At 60.4% G+C, this 14,926-nt stretch overlaps 1 protein-coding gene across 4 annotated transcripts in view; it reads left to right on the top strand.

Annotated features, from left to right (window-relative positions):
• Nucleotides 1–14,926, top strand: part of ADAMTSL4 (ADAMTS like 4) — a 59,850-nt gene that overhangs the window by 28,490 nt on the left and 16,434 nt on the right. For all 4 annotated transcript variants that reach the window (XM_073322868.1, XM_073322869.1, XM_073322865.1 and 1 more), the window contains 3 exons: nucleotides 407–1,212; nucleotides 1,930–3,256; nucleotides 4,947–5,049. In XM_073322868.1, the coding sequence (XP_073178969.1) occupies nucleotides 407–1,212; nucleotides 1,930–3,256; nucleotides 4,947–5,049 (2,236 nt within the window). The remainder of the gene's footprint in view (nucleotides 1–406; nucleotides 1,213–1,929; nucleotides 3,257–4,946; nucleotides 5,050–14,926) is intronic.

The following is a 14,926-nucleotide window of genomic DNA, read 5'->3' on the forward strand; positions in this document are numbered from 1 at the left end:
AAGCTGAGTGGGCAGGTCCGTGCCCCTCGTCCCAGCCTGCTTCCCTTCAGCCCCGTCTTTTGGCTTCTCTTCCCCCGTCTCCGGTCTCTTCCCAGGTACCAACCCGCTCGCCGCCGGATCCAGGAGGCTCTCCCTGCCCACCTACGTCTTTCCGTCTGTCTTAGCTCCAGAGACCTGGGCCACAGCTACCCCTTGGCACCCAGCGCCATCCCTGAGTCCTGGCTGGCATGGGGCTGCTGGGTCAGGCGTTCAGCTGTGTAGAGGGGATGCGAGCCCCTGGTCAGATGCTCACGGGGTGGAGGTGGGAGGCTCCGACTGAGGCCAGGCCAGTGGAGTTGAAGTCCCCTGCTCTTCAGAGCCATGGCCAGAGCCCCCCGGTGACGGCTGTCTCCTTGTGCCCTTGCAGGTCCCACAGCGGACGTCTCGGCAGGTGCCCGAGGAGGACGGAGATGGAAACCAAGTGGCGGGCACCTGGAGCGGCTGGGGCCCGTGGTCGTCCTGCTCCCAGCCCTGTGGGGTGGGGGTCTTGGAAAGGGTCCGCACCTGCCTGCCCCCCTATCTGCGAGCCCCCTGGGGGGGCCCTCATGGCCCACGCACGTACGCTCAGCCCCTGTACCCGGAGGAACGGGCCAATCCTTACCCACCCCGGCCGTCCTACCCCCTTCACACTGATGGGGAGTCAGGGGCGCCTCTATCCCCACCGGGGCCTGCCTTCCCCCTCCACACCGGCTCTGCCCTCCCCCTCCACAGCGGCCCCAGCCACACCCGGCCGGCCCCCCCTCCCGCCCGCTTCGGGCCCCAGAACAGATACATCCGCCGCGAGTCCTTCCCCTCCGAGCAGCTACCTTCGTCCCCGCTGCGGGACGCCTCCTCCCGCCCCTCCAGCCGCGGGAGGGACCCAGCCCTCGCCCCCGGAGCCCCAAGGCGGGAAGAGGACCCGTCTGGCAAAGCAGGCACCTCCAGCCGCAGCCTGGCCCACTCTTCGCGTCGGCTGCGCCACCCGGATGCTCCCGCCACCTCCAGCCCGCAGAGGCCCTCCAGACATGGCGGCGCAGCCCTGGCGCGGCTGCCCGCCCAGGACTCTCTCCCGCTCTTCAAACCCGAGCGGCGAGGCAGCCACCAGGCGGGCGGCACAGCCGGCAGCTCCCAACACGGTGCCCTCGGGTCCAGGTGGGCGACATCCCCAACACAGGAGTCCCGCGCCGCCAGGAGGTGAGAGCCAGGTTCCCCCGTCGGTCCCCCGTGGCAGAGCCTGGGCTCGCAACCAGGCCGGGGTGGGAGGCGAGGGAGAGGGAACCGGCTGGCTCTGGGCGTTGGGTCAGGTGCCCTTTGTCCGCCAGTCACTGACTGGAGGGCGGGGGTCCCGGCACTGTTCCTACTGCCCTGGCCTCTGCTCTGAAGCCCCCCTCCCAGCGGGGAGGCTCGGATCCTAACTCCCATAGGCACCAAAATACCTTGGATCTGGGCATGGAGACCATGGTGGGGGTGCAGATCCCGTCTCTGTCCTCGCCCTGGGAAATGGAAATTCAGGGCCTGGGTCCCCAGGGCCGCCCACCTGCCACGGTCCCCAGGGCTAAATCCACTCAGAGACTGAAAAGGAGTCAGCTGATCCTCACTATCATATGTCAGGCCTTATCTGGAATGCCCCGGTGGCAACAGCAGGGAGAGAGCTCAGATCCTCCCACTCCAGAAGCCTAGTCCCACCCCCACTAAACTGTGGGAGAATCCCCTTGAGCTGTGTGCAGTACAGGGCACGTGACACAAGGCGTACCATTCTGAAGCCAGTAGGCACACACGTTAGCCAGCTCCCTCCTTGCCCACTGTCCTGGGTGGGATGCCCATTCTAGGGGCAAGAAGACAGATGGGTCCCTGGCTCCCCCTTTGCTCTGTTTATGCAGGGCCTGTAACAATACTTCCCCCCCATTGCAGGTCTCGAATTCGAGAGTCCATCAAACCGGGTAAATATGGCTACGGGAAGGTGCCCTTTGCGCTGCCCCTGCACAAGGAGGTGGCGGAGGGGGGCACGCCACGGTTCAAGAGACACCGAGGGCCCCCGAGCGACCAGCCACCGCTGCCCACCAAGACTCCCAAGCGCAAGGCCAAGGAAGCCCCCCGCCGGGAGAAGGAGCCGCCGGCCAAGGGCGAGCACCATCCGCACCACAAGCAGAGGAAGTCCGTGCCGGCGGAGGACTCTGTGCAGCCCCGGCTCCAGGCTGGAGAGCTGGCAGAGAACAGCTCCGAGCTGGCAGGGCATAGGGCGAGGCCCAGAGGTGGGGGAGACGGGCCCGCTCCACACCGCCAGCCCCACACGGCCGAGCAGGGCAGCGCTGGGCCACTGAAGGCCGAGGCCACAGCGAAGTCCCACGCAGGCCCCTCGGCGGAAGAGGCGAGTCCTGGAGAGAATTGGGAGCCGGCAGCAGCGCCCCCAGAGCCACGAGGGGCCCGGCATCGCACCGCGGAGGGCACTCCCCAGCCAGGCCCGTCTCCCACGGAGCAGGTTGGCTGGGCTCCGTCGGCCACCGTAGGGCCTGGCGGGGGAGAGCCAACGGCTCCGGAGGAGACAGGTTCACGGGAGTGGCGCCCGAGGGCGGGTGTGCAGGCACCCACCGAGCGAGGAGGAGGAGATGGGCTCGGGGGCGCCACAAGGGGCACCCAGCAGTCTTCCCGCCCTGGGACACCCGTGGGAGAGAGGGCCCCAAGCAGCGGCCGCGCCCCTCGGCCACGGGGGGAGCTGCGCCTCACGCACAAGGTGCTGAAGAACCACAGCTCCACCGTGGAGGCTCAGCTGGAGCCCAAGGGACACGGGGCAGGGGGTGGCCACAAGGAGACACCAGAACTTGGCCACCCCCATCCCCGCTCCCACCATCGGGCCGCAGGAGCACCAAAACCCTGGCCTGAGGCCACCCACCTGGCCCGGCCAGAGGGAGCAGGCCCTGCTGACCCTGCCGCACCCTCCCATCTCCGCCAGCCGGCCAGGCCCCGTGTTCAGAGACAGAACGAGTACCGCCCAGGCGGCTACAGCACCCGGGCCTCCCAGAGCCTCTTCGTGGAACAGCCCTCGCCTCACCGGCTGGCAGAACCGGACATCTGGCTGCTCCACCGTGGCAACCCCGTCCAGTTCCAGGCCAGGGGGCAAAGGCCCAGGCTGGGCCTGCACCCAGGCCGCGAGGTGCCCCAGTGGAATCTCTACGACCCCGGCACAGAGACCTTCCACTGCGAGGGGGAGAGCAAGCAGTTCAAAGCCTGCAGGCAGGAGGTAAGGGCCTCTGCTTTCCCTACAGGGGCGCTGGATGCCTCCCCCTGGTGGGACTAGAACTTAGAGCCCCATGCTTCAAACCCCCTACAGGAGAATCTCCATTCTCCATGAGCAGTATAGGGCATAAGACACACAGGTGATCAGCTCTGCTTCCCTCCAGGAGAGGGCAGTGCTGGGTACACATGCCCACCCATTTTATTACAGTATTAGCCACCCCATCTTACAGGCGAGAGGGGCAGCAACTTGCCCAAGGTCACCCAGCCCATCCCAGGAAAAGAACCCAGGAGTCCTGACTCCCTCCTCCTCCACTTTAGCCAGCGGGACCAAACTATCTTGTGGGGCCTGCGTCCATTTAACAGTAAAAGGCTTCGAGTCCATCTAGGGAAGCAGCCGCCAGCGAAGCGGAGAGCGTCTGAGCTGGGAAGGCAGACAACGAGCGATTTGGTTGCTAATGGGGTTTTTTGTGCCAATTTATCCTTTTTTTTTTGGTTTAATAAACAGTGAAAAAATACACAAATGTCAGGCCCAGCCAGTTCCAGGCGAGCCCCGCTGCCGTGCTCCGAGAGCACAGGGCTTATAAATCACCCATCCCGCTCGTTTATACAACCCGGGCCAAACCTCCCCCATTGGCTGGCGGGAACTTGCTCCTCTAAATAGCTGTGAGGGCTGGAGGTGCAGGACGGGGCCCAGGGCATGCTGGGTGAGTTACAGGGGCTGTTCGGAAGAAGTTATTTAGGGGCCCCATTGTCTGGTGACTTGAGGTCATGTGGTTAAGGGGAGGGAGCCAGGACACCTGGGTTCACTCTGTGAGGGGAGTGCGTTCCACTGGTTAGAGCAGGGAAGGGGGCTGAGCGGGGAATGTGGTTTGATGGTTAGAGCAGGTGACAGGGAGGCATAAGTCCTGGGTTCTGTTTCGCTGGTTCTCTCTGTGGCCCCGGGCTAGTTGCATCCCTTCTCTTTGCCTCAGTTTCCCCCCGTATAATGGGACAGCCCTCTCCTGCCTCACTGAGTGCAACTCCAGGAACATTTTTAAAGCACCTGGAGATCTTCACAGGGAAGGTGCCCAAACAAGGCAAGCACTCCATGGCAATGGCTCCCCCTTTCTGGCAAAGAACGTGCATTCACGGCCCATAGCATCTTTCCCCACAGCTGGGACCTTGAGGGCTTTGCGGACACAAGGGATTGATCCCTTCCATTGAGAGATGGTGGGATGGGGGGTGGCTAAGCAGTGTAAGGAAGAAAAAGGATGGGCAAAGAGTGGAAGGAATGGGGTAGGAGAAGAGGGGAGGACGGATGCTGGGGAGGAGAAAGAAAGGATGATGAGCATCACATGAGCAATCCCTGGTGAACAGCTGCCATGTCCCACCCCAGAGGTGGCTGCATTTTGCCACTGAGTAAGCAACCTCTGTTACAGCATTGCTATGTGGCCCTTGACCAAGTGCTGCCCCCCCCCACTCCAGAGGAGGCTGCATTTCGGCAGTGCACAAGTGATCTCTGTGCCGCGTTGCTGTGTGGCTGGTAAAGACCTGCCATGCCCCACCCCAGAGGCAACTGCATTTCAGAGCCCAGGGTATTTGTATCTCATGTTGGTGGCGGGCACTGATATAGCAACACGCGCCACCATGTGGAGACCTGCTTGGTGTCTCCTAGCGCCAGATTCAGCTGCATCCCAGCTTCCTTTCCCTTCCAGCCGTGCCCAGCTGACCAGCCCGACGCCCGAGCCGTGCAGTGTGCTGCCTTCAACACCCAGGAGTTCATGGGCCGCCTCTACCAGTGGGAGCCCTTCACAGACGGTAGGGGACTGGGAGCCGGGACTGGCATTCGGTTACGGGGCAGGGGGAAGTCCAGTGGACCCTCGTGCGATACCATCTCATTGCTCTGCCATGGCTTGGCGTTCCCAGGGGGTGCCTACGTCTTTGGTGGGCTGGCTAGGGGCCCCCTCTGGGCCCGCTGCCTCTCCACGGCTCTGCCGGTGCCCCTCAGTCCTGACCCGCAGCCCCCCTGCTATCCCAGCCCTCCCCCCTCACTCAGATCTGCCCGTGCCCCTCAATCCTGACCCGCAGCCCCCTTTGCGGGTGGAGTCTGGGGCTCCCCACTTGCACAGCTTTGCAGGTGCCCCTCAGTCCTGCCCGGCCACCCCGCCCTCCCGTTCCAGCCCAGGGGCTGGTGCACGGCGGCCTCGTGCCATGGCCAAAGTAGGAAAGCACCGGGCTCCTTTCGCACAGCCTGAGACCAGGCTGTGGACCAGCCCCCCACTCCTGCGTTTAACCCCTCAGTGCTCCCAGCTGGGATGGGCAGCTTTGCTCTCCGATGGCTGTGTCCCTGAGACCCCGGCCTGCAGCTGGGATTGGCCTTCGCTGCTTTCCGCTCCCTCCAGGGCCCTGTGCTCAGCTTCATCCTGGACTGGTTTTATCTCGGGGGCTGTTGGCTGCGGCCCCTCTCGCTCTCTGGGTCCTTTCCCCTTTCTTTGCTCCCGCGCAGGCGCAGGCAACTGCTCCCACCCCGCCTCGTTCCTGGTGGCCGGGTTTGGTCTCTGCACCTGGGGGACATGTTCTCCACGGCCAAGGGGCTGTCGGGCCTGTGTACACACACGGTGACGGATGGGCCCCAGCTGGGCCAGGGCGCGTCTATCCTGTCGGCTCCAGGGTGACCCATGCTGACGGGTGTGAACCAGAGATGTGTCCACATCTCCCAGCCAAGGGAGTGGGTCACGGCGCTGTCTGGTGGCGCTCAGCTGAACCCAGCAAACTCATTTCACTGGTGATGGAAGCACACTGCCCTGCTCCCTTGGCCGAGCAGGGTGTGTGCCGGGTGTCCTTGAGAAGCCTTTCCCACAGCCTGGGTTGCTCTCTGATGAGCCGGTTAGTTCTCAGTGCTCTGGAGCGTAACCCGGGCCTGGGGTTTGGGCAGGGGGCAGTTTCGTGGGTGTCCTGTTGAGCACAGCAGCAGTTCGGGGGCTGGCGTGTGCAGAAGCGTGATTGGGTGTACCTGTGTGCGGCATGTGGGGCGAGGATGGTGCCTGGATGGATCTCCCCGTATGCTTTGTGCGTGTGTCTCTGGCTGTGTCCATGGGCTCCTCCCTGCATGTACCGCATGGATCTGCGTGTGTGTTTCATGCAAGCATGGACTGCGTGTGCCTTGCTGGCTGTGAGCATGTCTGCAGGGAAAGGGCCTTTTGTCTCTTAAATCACCGCATCCAGGGCACTTTGGAAGCCAATTAGCTGGAAAACTTCTCTCCAGGGAGGCTGTTGTACTAAGGAAGGGGGTGGAGGGTTCCTCATGGTGGGGGCTGGGGTCCCAGCAGGGCGCTGGGACATTCCCATTTCCTGCCTCGGCCCCTGACTCTCTTGCTCTGAGTTTGCTCACTTCCTTTCGCTGTGTCCTCAGCAGGAGTGCGGGAGAGGGGGCACGGACTGGAGGGGGTGAGGGGTTGCAGGGGGTGGGGGGGCACAGGCGGGTGGGAGGGCAGGACCTTGACACCTCTCAGGTCTCGGGGGCAGCTGCAGCAGGGCTGGATGGGAATTAAATAATAATCCGTAAGAGCACAGTGTCAAACTTTGGAAAACAATTTGCTTTGAGTTGGAGACAGTTCTGATCCAGAGAGGGTCCGGGGGGCGGTTCTAATCTGGGGGGACCAGGCACCAGTTCTGATCTAGGGGAAGCCAAGGGCTGGTCCCAATCCAGGTGTTGTGTTTCAGGGAGCAGTTCCGATCCAGAGGGAACCAGGGGCTGCATCTGATCCAGATGGGCAGGGCTAGTTCCAATCGGGGGAGGCGACGGGCTTGATTCCAATGCCGATCTGAGGAATCTGATCTCGGTTCTGAGCCAGGGCATCGCAGCCAGTTCTGACCCAGGGCACTGGGGTCACTTCTAATCTCATTCAAACTGGTTCGTCCGGTCGCTGCTGGGAACCCTGGGGGATCTTCTGTGAAATTAGTCACCACTTCTGGGTGCAGGCAGCAGCTGCAACCCCAGCCACTGGCTCCCTTTCTGAAATGCCAACCCCTGGGCCCCACGCCCCTCGCAGAACCAGAGATGGAACTCAGGAGTCCTGACACCCAGCTTCTCCCACTCACAGCACTAGCTGATTTGGGGGTGAGGAGTGCCCAGGAAACCCCCTGAGAGGAGCCCCTCTGTGCCCCACAGTCCTCGGAGGCCAAGACCCAGGCTGGAATATTTCAGCACGAAGTGAATTGGATGGAGAAAAGTCGAAGCTGGCGGGGGGTGGGGTGGAGGTTGGAGTCAGCCCCCCATCTCTGTGCTGCGGTGCCCACTCCATCCTCCCTTCCCGCCCCTGCTGTCTGTGCCAGGCCCCCTCCTCCCCCGTGTCCATGGCACGAGGGCTGGCAGGTGTTTTTTGCCGAGTTCAGCAGATCCAGCCTTTTCGGCCGTAATCCCCTTTCTCATGGCCGATGGCCTGTGCAGTAATCACCGAATGGCATCAGCCCCACGCCCAGTCTGTTATTCTATGCCCTGCCGGGGCTCTCTGCCCAGCTCAGTCATTAGGCAGGGCAGGGGCAGCAGGAATCCAGAACCCACTCTGGGTGCCAGCGGGTGCCCCCATGCCTTGGGCCCGCTGGCTGGCTGCCTTCCCCGACTCTCTTCTTCTTCGTTCTTTTCTTTCATCTTCTCTTTTATGTCTCTGTCATTCTTTCTCTCCTTCCTTTCCTGCATTGTCTCTTCCTCCGCTCTCGTCTCTCTCCTCCATTCACGTTTCTTTCTTTCTTTCTTTCCACTCCCCCCACCCCCAGCTGGCACCTTCCATCCCTGCAGGACCCCTTTGCAAACAATCCCCTGCCAGAGCCGCCTTGCCCACGCTGCTGTGCTCTCCCTTCCCTGCCCTCCCCCCACCCCAGCCATGTCCCCGGAATGGCCCAGGTCTAATGATGTGCGTAGCAAATTGATTAAGCGCTGGAAGATTTATAACCAGCTGACGCTACACTGTTCATTGTGCACCGGGTGCAGCAGAACCAAGGACTGTGCACATCTGAGCCGCCAGCCTCTCTGCCTTCCCTGGGGAGAGCCCATCTCACGTCTCCATCCTGCAGCCGTGGGGTTGCCCCTCTCCCCATGCCCTGCCCACCGTGGGTCTAGCACTGGGGTGGGGGTTGTTAGCCATCAGGCTGCTGCGAAGGGGGTCTTTATCAGATTCCTTTCTAAACCCAGCCGAGCAGCTGGCAGTAGCATCTCTGTTAATGACTCTTCATCCCTCTCCGGCCCCGCAAGGATTTCAAAGTGCTTTACACAATGAATCAAACTCCCTGGGAGGCAGGGATCAACCATGTTACAGGTGGGGAAACTGAGGCACAGAGCAGGGGGATGCGATTGGCCCAGTATCACACAGCCCGTCAGTGGCAGAGATAGGACTAGAACCCAGGAGTCCTGGTGCCCAGTCCCCAGCTCTAACCACAGGGCCACACTCCCCTCCAAAAAGCCAGAAATAGAACCCAGGAGTCCGGACATCCAACCCTCCCTGTCTGTATCCCGGGGCTCTGGCATGGGGTGTGCTGCTCACGAGTGGGGGTGCCAGTTCCAGGGCAAATGGATCTCTGAGCTTGCCCCAGAGCCAGGTAGCAGGGCCCCCTCCCGCTTAGCTGAGCCCCTGAGCCAGGGTGTGGGGGACTGCAGGGTAGCTAACAACGTCCTGAGCATTCATTAAATAGTGTTATCAGCAGGTGCCGGCCATTTCCCTGCGCTCGGTGCCGCAGGCCGCCTAAGCAGCTTTAGCCAGTTAATACAAGGACACGACTTATTAACGGCTCTGCACGGCCAGGGCTGGACCAACCTGGAGTCCATGATTAGCTCAGCGCAGCTGGGGCCTTTCCGAGGACGGGCTTTTGCTAATCCAGTTCCACGGCAGCATCAAAGGCAGCCACCCCCACCCGGCGCCTCTGGGGGATAATTTCCAAAGTGAATTTGCTGGTGCCACTACAGTTTGGATCCAGCGCTGCCTTATCCCCAACTCCCAGTGATGGGCCCATGGGGCGAGAGGCTCATCCCTGTGGATTGGGGCCCAGATCTCCAAATGAGTCAGGGCCCCAGATCTGCTGGTGCATCCCCATGGGTCAGGGGTCAGGATCTCACAGTGTGTCCCAGTGGGGCAGGGGCCTGGACCTCCAAGCATGTCTCAGTGAGGCAGAAGCCTGGATCTCTTGGCATGGCCCAGTGCGGCAGGGGCCTGGATCTCCTGGCGTGGCTCAGTGCGGCAGGGCCCTGAATCTTTTGGGGTGTCCCAATGGGGCAGGAGCCCGGATCTCCTGGGGTGTCCCAGTGGGGCAGGGGCCTGGATATCCCAGCATGTCCCAGTGGGGCAGGGACCCAGATCTCCCTCAGCTGACCAACTGCTCCAACCCTCTGTGCTCTGCTCAATGTGGGCCCCCCCATCTTGCATTGTAAAGCTGGCCCTGTAGGTTCAGAGCCATGCACTTTGATTTGGGGGCTGGGGGAATTGTTCTGTCTCTCAGCTCCTTCCAGGGGCTAAAGCTAGCCAGAGCCCATCCAGATGTGCAAGGTCCTTCCCCTTCCCATCCAGATGTGCAGGGTCATGCCCCGCACACGCACTCCCCACGCATCTACCTTTCTACCGTCCATGCCCAGCCAGCCCTCGGCTGCCGAGCCCAGCCGGGGGGTGAGGACGTGAGGGATGAATAGCGTTTCTGTTCAAACACTGTGTTCTTTCCAGTTGGCCGGGGGTAGAGCCGTGGCCTCCAGCCGCTGAGACAGCACGTTGGGAAAATAAACCCTGGCTGGGTTATTATTATTACTAAAGGGTCCCACTCCGGCTGTGCCCACCCCTCCCCTGAGCTGGCACCAGAGGGCACCAGCATCTCTAATCACTCGCTCTGCTGTGGAAGGGGTGGCACCCAGGTCTTGCAGCGCGATCCAGGGCAGAATTGGGGCCTCCCGCCTGTCCCTCAAGTTGATGCCTTGTGTCCAGCTGCTGGGACGCACCCTGGCTTCTGGCCAGCGTTAAACCAGCCCTGATACCCACAGCACACCAGGGAGAGGGGAGGTGCCAGGTTGGAGGGCAAGGCAGGGTCACCCAATGGGGACTAGGACAGAGCAACTCTGGGCTCAACCTCGCGTCCACAGCACCCCTCCCTTCCCCCTGAACTCTAGGGGAGGTCAGATCTCAGTGGGCTCAGGTCCATCTGGATTGGGGTCAGAACTTGGTGGATTCAGTCCATCAGCATCAGAACTTGATGGGTTTGGGTCTACCTGGATCTGGATCAGAACTTTGTGGGTTCAGATCCATCTGGGTCAGTACTTGATGGGTTTGGGTCTGTCTGGGTCAGTACTTGGTAGATGTGGGTCCATCTGGATCGGGGTCAGAACTCGGTGATTCTGATTTGTCCCATCTAGTTTGAAATATCCCACCTGATGAGGTTTCCACCCCCGCCTGGCGACGATTCTGCTGTCTCATTAGACCCCCATCGATACCAAACACCCCCTGCTGACCCTCCCGAAGGCTGTCTCCTGCCCCAGCCCCTCTCGCTCTCACCCCTTGGACCAGCCTCAAAAATCAATCTTCCCTTAACGTGGTGGCAACCACCCTTTGCCCCTGCCAGCGGGGTTTGAGCCCTGGACCGCTGCCCCTTGAGCTAAAGGAGTAACTGTCAGTTAGCAGCAGTTGTAGGATGTTATCCTTGGTGAGGGCTCTCCTGTCCCCCTCAGCCCCCAGTGCTGCGCTCAGACCACACCCTTCTTGAGTGTTATTCACCCCCATGCTCCAAGACGCTGAGTGCCCAGCAGCTTGAGGGGCGGGAGGGTCAGGCAGATAGCTCAGGAGGAGACAGGTTGAAAAAGAGGCTGTCAATCTCTTTGTTTTACTGCAGGGCTGGGGGGAGTTGCGAAGCGTGCAGCACAGGAATAGGGCAGCATCCCTTTAAACAGTTTGTGAACCCTCTAACAGCGCTCACCATGCTCTGGACTGTAGAAGATGCCACCCGCCTGCTGCTCCGGCCGTGTCTAAAACAAAACACGGTGAGCACCAGTAGAGGGCCTACACAGTATTAAAGGGGATACCAGCTTATTCCTCTGTACCACAAAAGGCTTTCGGGGGCGGGACTTCGCAGCCGGAGGGGAGGCCGGCTACAGAAAAGGCTGCAACCCACTAGCCTAATGCAAAACCCTGACTGGAAACAAGCATTTGCCCCAGTCCGTACGTATCCAGCTCCCACCTCCGCTGTCCCACGCGCCTCCCGTCAGCGCCCACGCTCCATTTACAACCGGAGCGGCCTGGACTCTTACCGCAGCTCCACAGCCGGATTCAATCACCCAGACTGGCGTGGGGCGGGAGCGAGGCCGGGGGTGGGGGAGCTCAGGGGGCCCTGCAGACGTTTGCTTCGAAGTATGCGGTGATCTGTCAGGCTGGGGAGCTGTGCCAGGAACTTCCTAGCCTAACGAGCCCTGTCCCGCAGAGGGGCAGGGGCTGGGAGATCAGGTGCCGATGACCTTTGCTGGGGGGGGTGGGATGGGGTTGCAAGAAACGACTCGGGCTATGGGCAGGAGCCCTTGCGCTCGACCTGGAACCGCCTCGAGACCGATCCTGGGGGAGGCAGAGAACGTGACACTCAGTGATTCTCAACCTTTCCAGATGACTGTACCCCTTTCCAGAGTCTGATTTGTCTTGCGTACCCCAGGTTTCACCTCACTTAAAAACTCCGTGCTTACAAAATCAGACCGAAAAATACAAAAGTGTCACGGATTACGGGAAAATTGCTTTCTCATTTTTCCCATATAATTCTAAAATAAATTAATTGGAATATAAATATTACACTTACATTTCAGTGTGAGCCTTGTTCACTTGCGAGACTTGTCTGAAGCCAGAGCCCGCGGCAGCGGGGCTGAAGCCTGTAACTCAGCTTCATGGGGGTCTCCTGTGGCCTGGGGCCCTGGGTCAATTGCCCTGCTTGCCACTCCCAGTGGTGGCCCTGCATTTGCGAGCCCCCAGGTTGAGAAACACTGATCTAGATGAGTTGACTACCTCCTGGAAGTCCTCTGCGTGCCCCCAGGGGTACATGTGCCCCTGATTGAGAACCACTGACCTAAGAGCCGAGGGCTAAGTCTCTTTACTGCCCTGTTTGCCCAGGGTTGTGAAGATCACGGGTGGGCCGTAGTGGATGGCTGGGGCTGCGCCGTGAGACTGAATGGGGGTGGGGGAGGAGGCGGTGCAGCCTGGCACCTGCTTTTGGGGGTCACTTCAGGCCTGAGGTAGTGGATGGCTGGGGCTGCGCCGTGAGACTGAATGGGGGTGGGAGAGGAGGCGGTGCAGCCTGGCACCTGCTTTTGGGGGTCACTTCAGGCCTGAGGTCATTTTCCCAAGAAACTTTTTTTAGAAGGCATTTAGGAGCCTGGCTCCTGCAGTGGGAGGAGACCGATGCAAGGAGTTCGTTTACTCTGCAGCTGGGGGTGTGACTGACACCTGTGGAGAGGCCCAGGGACCACGTGCTGCAGCCATGCACCCCAGCTGCCGGGGAGACGTACCCCAAGTGTCACTGCAAGCCAGCGGGGACGGGGGGGCTCTGGCTTCAGACGCCTCCGTGCAAATGAACAGCCCTGCAAAGGTGCAACCGCTGCCAGGTAAACCGCCCATTTGGCTCCCAATGTGAAAGGGCGGGGCTTTGATTATGTTGGGGGGTTGGTGACTCAGTGAGCTTGGTTACCCAGAAACCACCCGGCCGTTCTGCCCTGTGATCTGCCTCTGCGATCTGCGGGGTGGGGAGGGAAGCAGCGGGCCTGAGATTCTGGCCAAGACTCAGAGGCCTGGGGAAGAAAAGAGCCCAGACGGATGGGACCTTTACGTTGGAAACGGGAGAGCAGAAAGTCATCCCAAGTGATTAATGACCTGTGAAGAATGATAGTGGTGGAAAAAGATGGGCGGCCAGCCAGGCTGGGCTGGAGTCTTCTCCTGCATTTGTTCCCCATCCCTCCATCTTCCATTTTCGCTCTCTCTTCCCACTGCTTTGTTCATCCCTGTTTTCTCCTTCTCTCTCTGGTCCCCCCTCCATTTTCCCTCTCAGATGCCTGGAGAGCCCCATAATCAGCCCTTTCCCCACTCTCTGCAGAATGGGCCCAGAAGATGCTGGGGAGAGCGGCTGCTGGGGTCAGACCCTGAGGCCGGCTGAGAGCAGAGCACACGGTGTGTGTATGGAGGGTTATTCTGGTGAACCCAGAAACTCCCAGTTTCCAGCCTCTTGGACTGATGCTGTGTTGGTATAATCCCCTCTCTATCAGTGTAACTCCACTCACAGTGGGGAGTGGGGCACTGCTTTAACTATGCAGCTACAGGATAGTATAGCCCTCAAAACCAGTAAGGTGCCACAAGTCCTCCTTTTCTTTTTGCGAATACAGACTAACACAGCTGTTACTCTGAAACCTGTGGTGTGCGATGCTCTTACATTGATTTAAACCTGGCCCAGCTCCTGCTGGGGAAATGTACAGATGCAAGTTAAACTGGGAGAAACAGTTTGACATAGAGACGAGCGTCCGCACCCAAAAGCTGAACTAAAAGCCATTTAACTGGTGCAGCTTCTGGCAGATCTTAAATTGACGGGGCGACGACTCTCTGTAACTGCAGCCGCAACACAGGGCCGGACCCACTTTAACCCCGCTGGTCTCAGAGGGCTGTGGGTAGGGGTTAGTCCCGTGGCTTAATGCACGGCTGGACTGTCCGAAGAACCTGCCTAGACCAGAGGACAAAAACTTTGCCTAGATAAGCCCTTCGTTTCCTTTGTAGCTTTCTTTGAAGGGCTTTAGCAAATGCATTTGGAAAGTCAAAAGGGCTCCTCTGCCCTTTCTCTTATCCACTGTGGTGCACAAAGGACATGGGTCTTTGCCAGCCCACCCACGTCAGGGCGAGACGTGGCTCGTCTGAGCAAACAGCAATTTGCGCCCCGCTTGGCCCTGGTGTAACTGATTTCCCAAGGTGTCTGGCCCACAGAGAAGCAGCCCCAAACCTCTGCAGGATTTAGAGCCAGGTGGTTTTCCTTTCCAGGAGCTGGGCTCGCTATTTACTGGCTGCTACTGTTGTAGTACCAGAGCGTCTCCCAATCTGTAATGGTTTTATCTTCACACACACACACACATCCCCCCCGCTTGTGGGCAAGGCTAATTAATGGGAGTGAGGCATCCAACGACCTTGGAGAAGCTGGGCCTATGTCATGTGCCCAAGGGGACACAGGACGCTGGGGAAAGAGCAGGGAAACAACCCTAGCTCTTCTAAGTTTGAGGCTACCGCACTGACCACTGGGCCATCCTTCCTCCTCTCCCTGCGCCCCAGTGACAAAGCCGGGCTGGGCCCTGGCTGCCATCCAGCCCCCCGGCAGAGCTGTCACCGTCCAGGAGACGCACTGTGCGGCCTTTAGCCAGGAGCTCAGCCACCACGTTCTCGTGTTCCCGGGGCAATGCCCTCCGGTCCTGGCTACGCATCATCCCACGGGGCTAGTGATGATGCAGGGAAAAGCTTGGCAAGAACCGAAAGCTGGACGTTCAAGCCAGACCCATCCCAAGTAGACCATGATTGGCCCGCGACCCTGGGGTAAAGCCGGAGTAAACAGGAGGCAACGGGGTGAAAGCAGCTTCCCCCGCCCAGCCCCTCCCCCTCTGTATTATTTCTGCTCCCGGCCAATATTTGGATTTCTGCTGGACGCGGTGGGAGTGGGGACGCGA

This window comes from Lepidochelys kempii, chromosome 24, assembly GCF_965140265.1.
Source record: "Lepidochelys kempii isolate rLepKem1 chromosome 24, rLepKem1.hap2, whole genome shotgun sequence".
In the NCBI taxonomy this organism is placed as follows: domain Eukaryota; kingdom Metazoa; phylum Chordata; order Testudines; family Cheloniidae; genus Lepidochelys; species Lepidochelys kempii.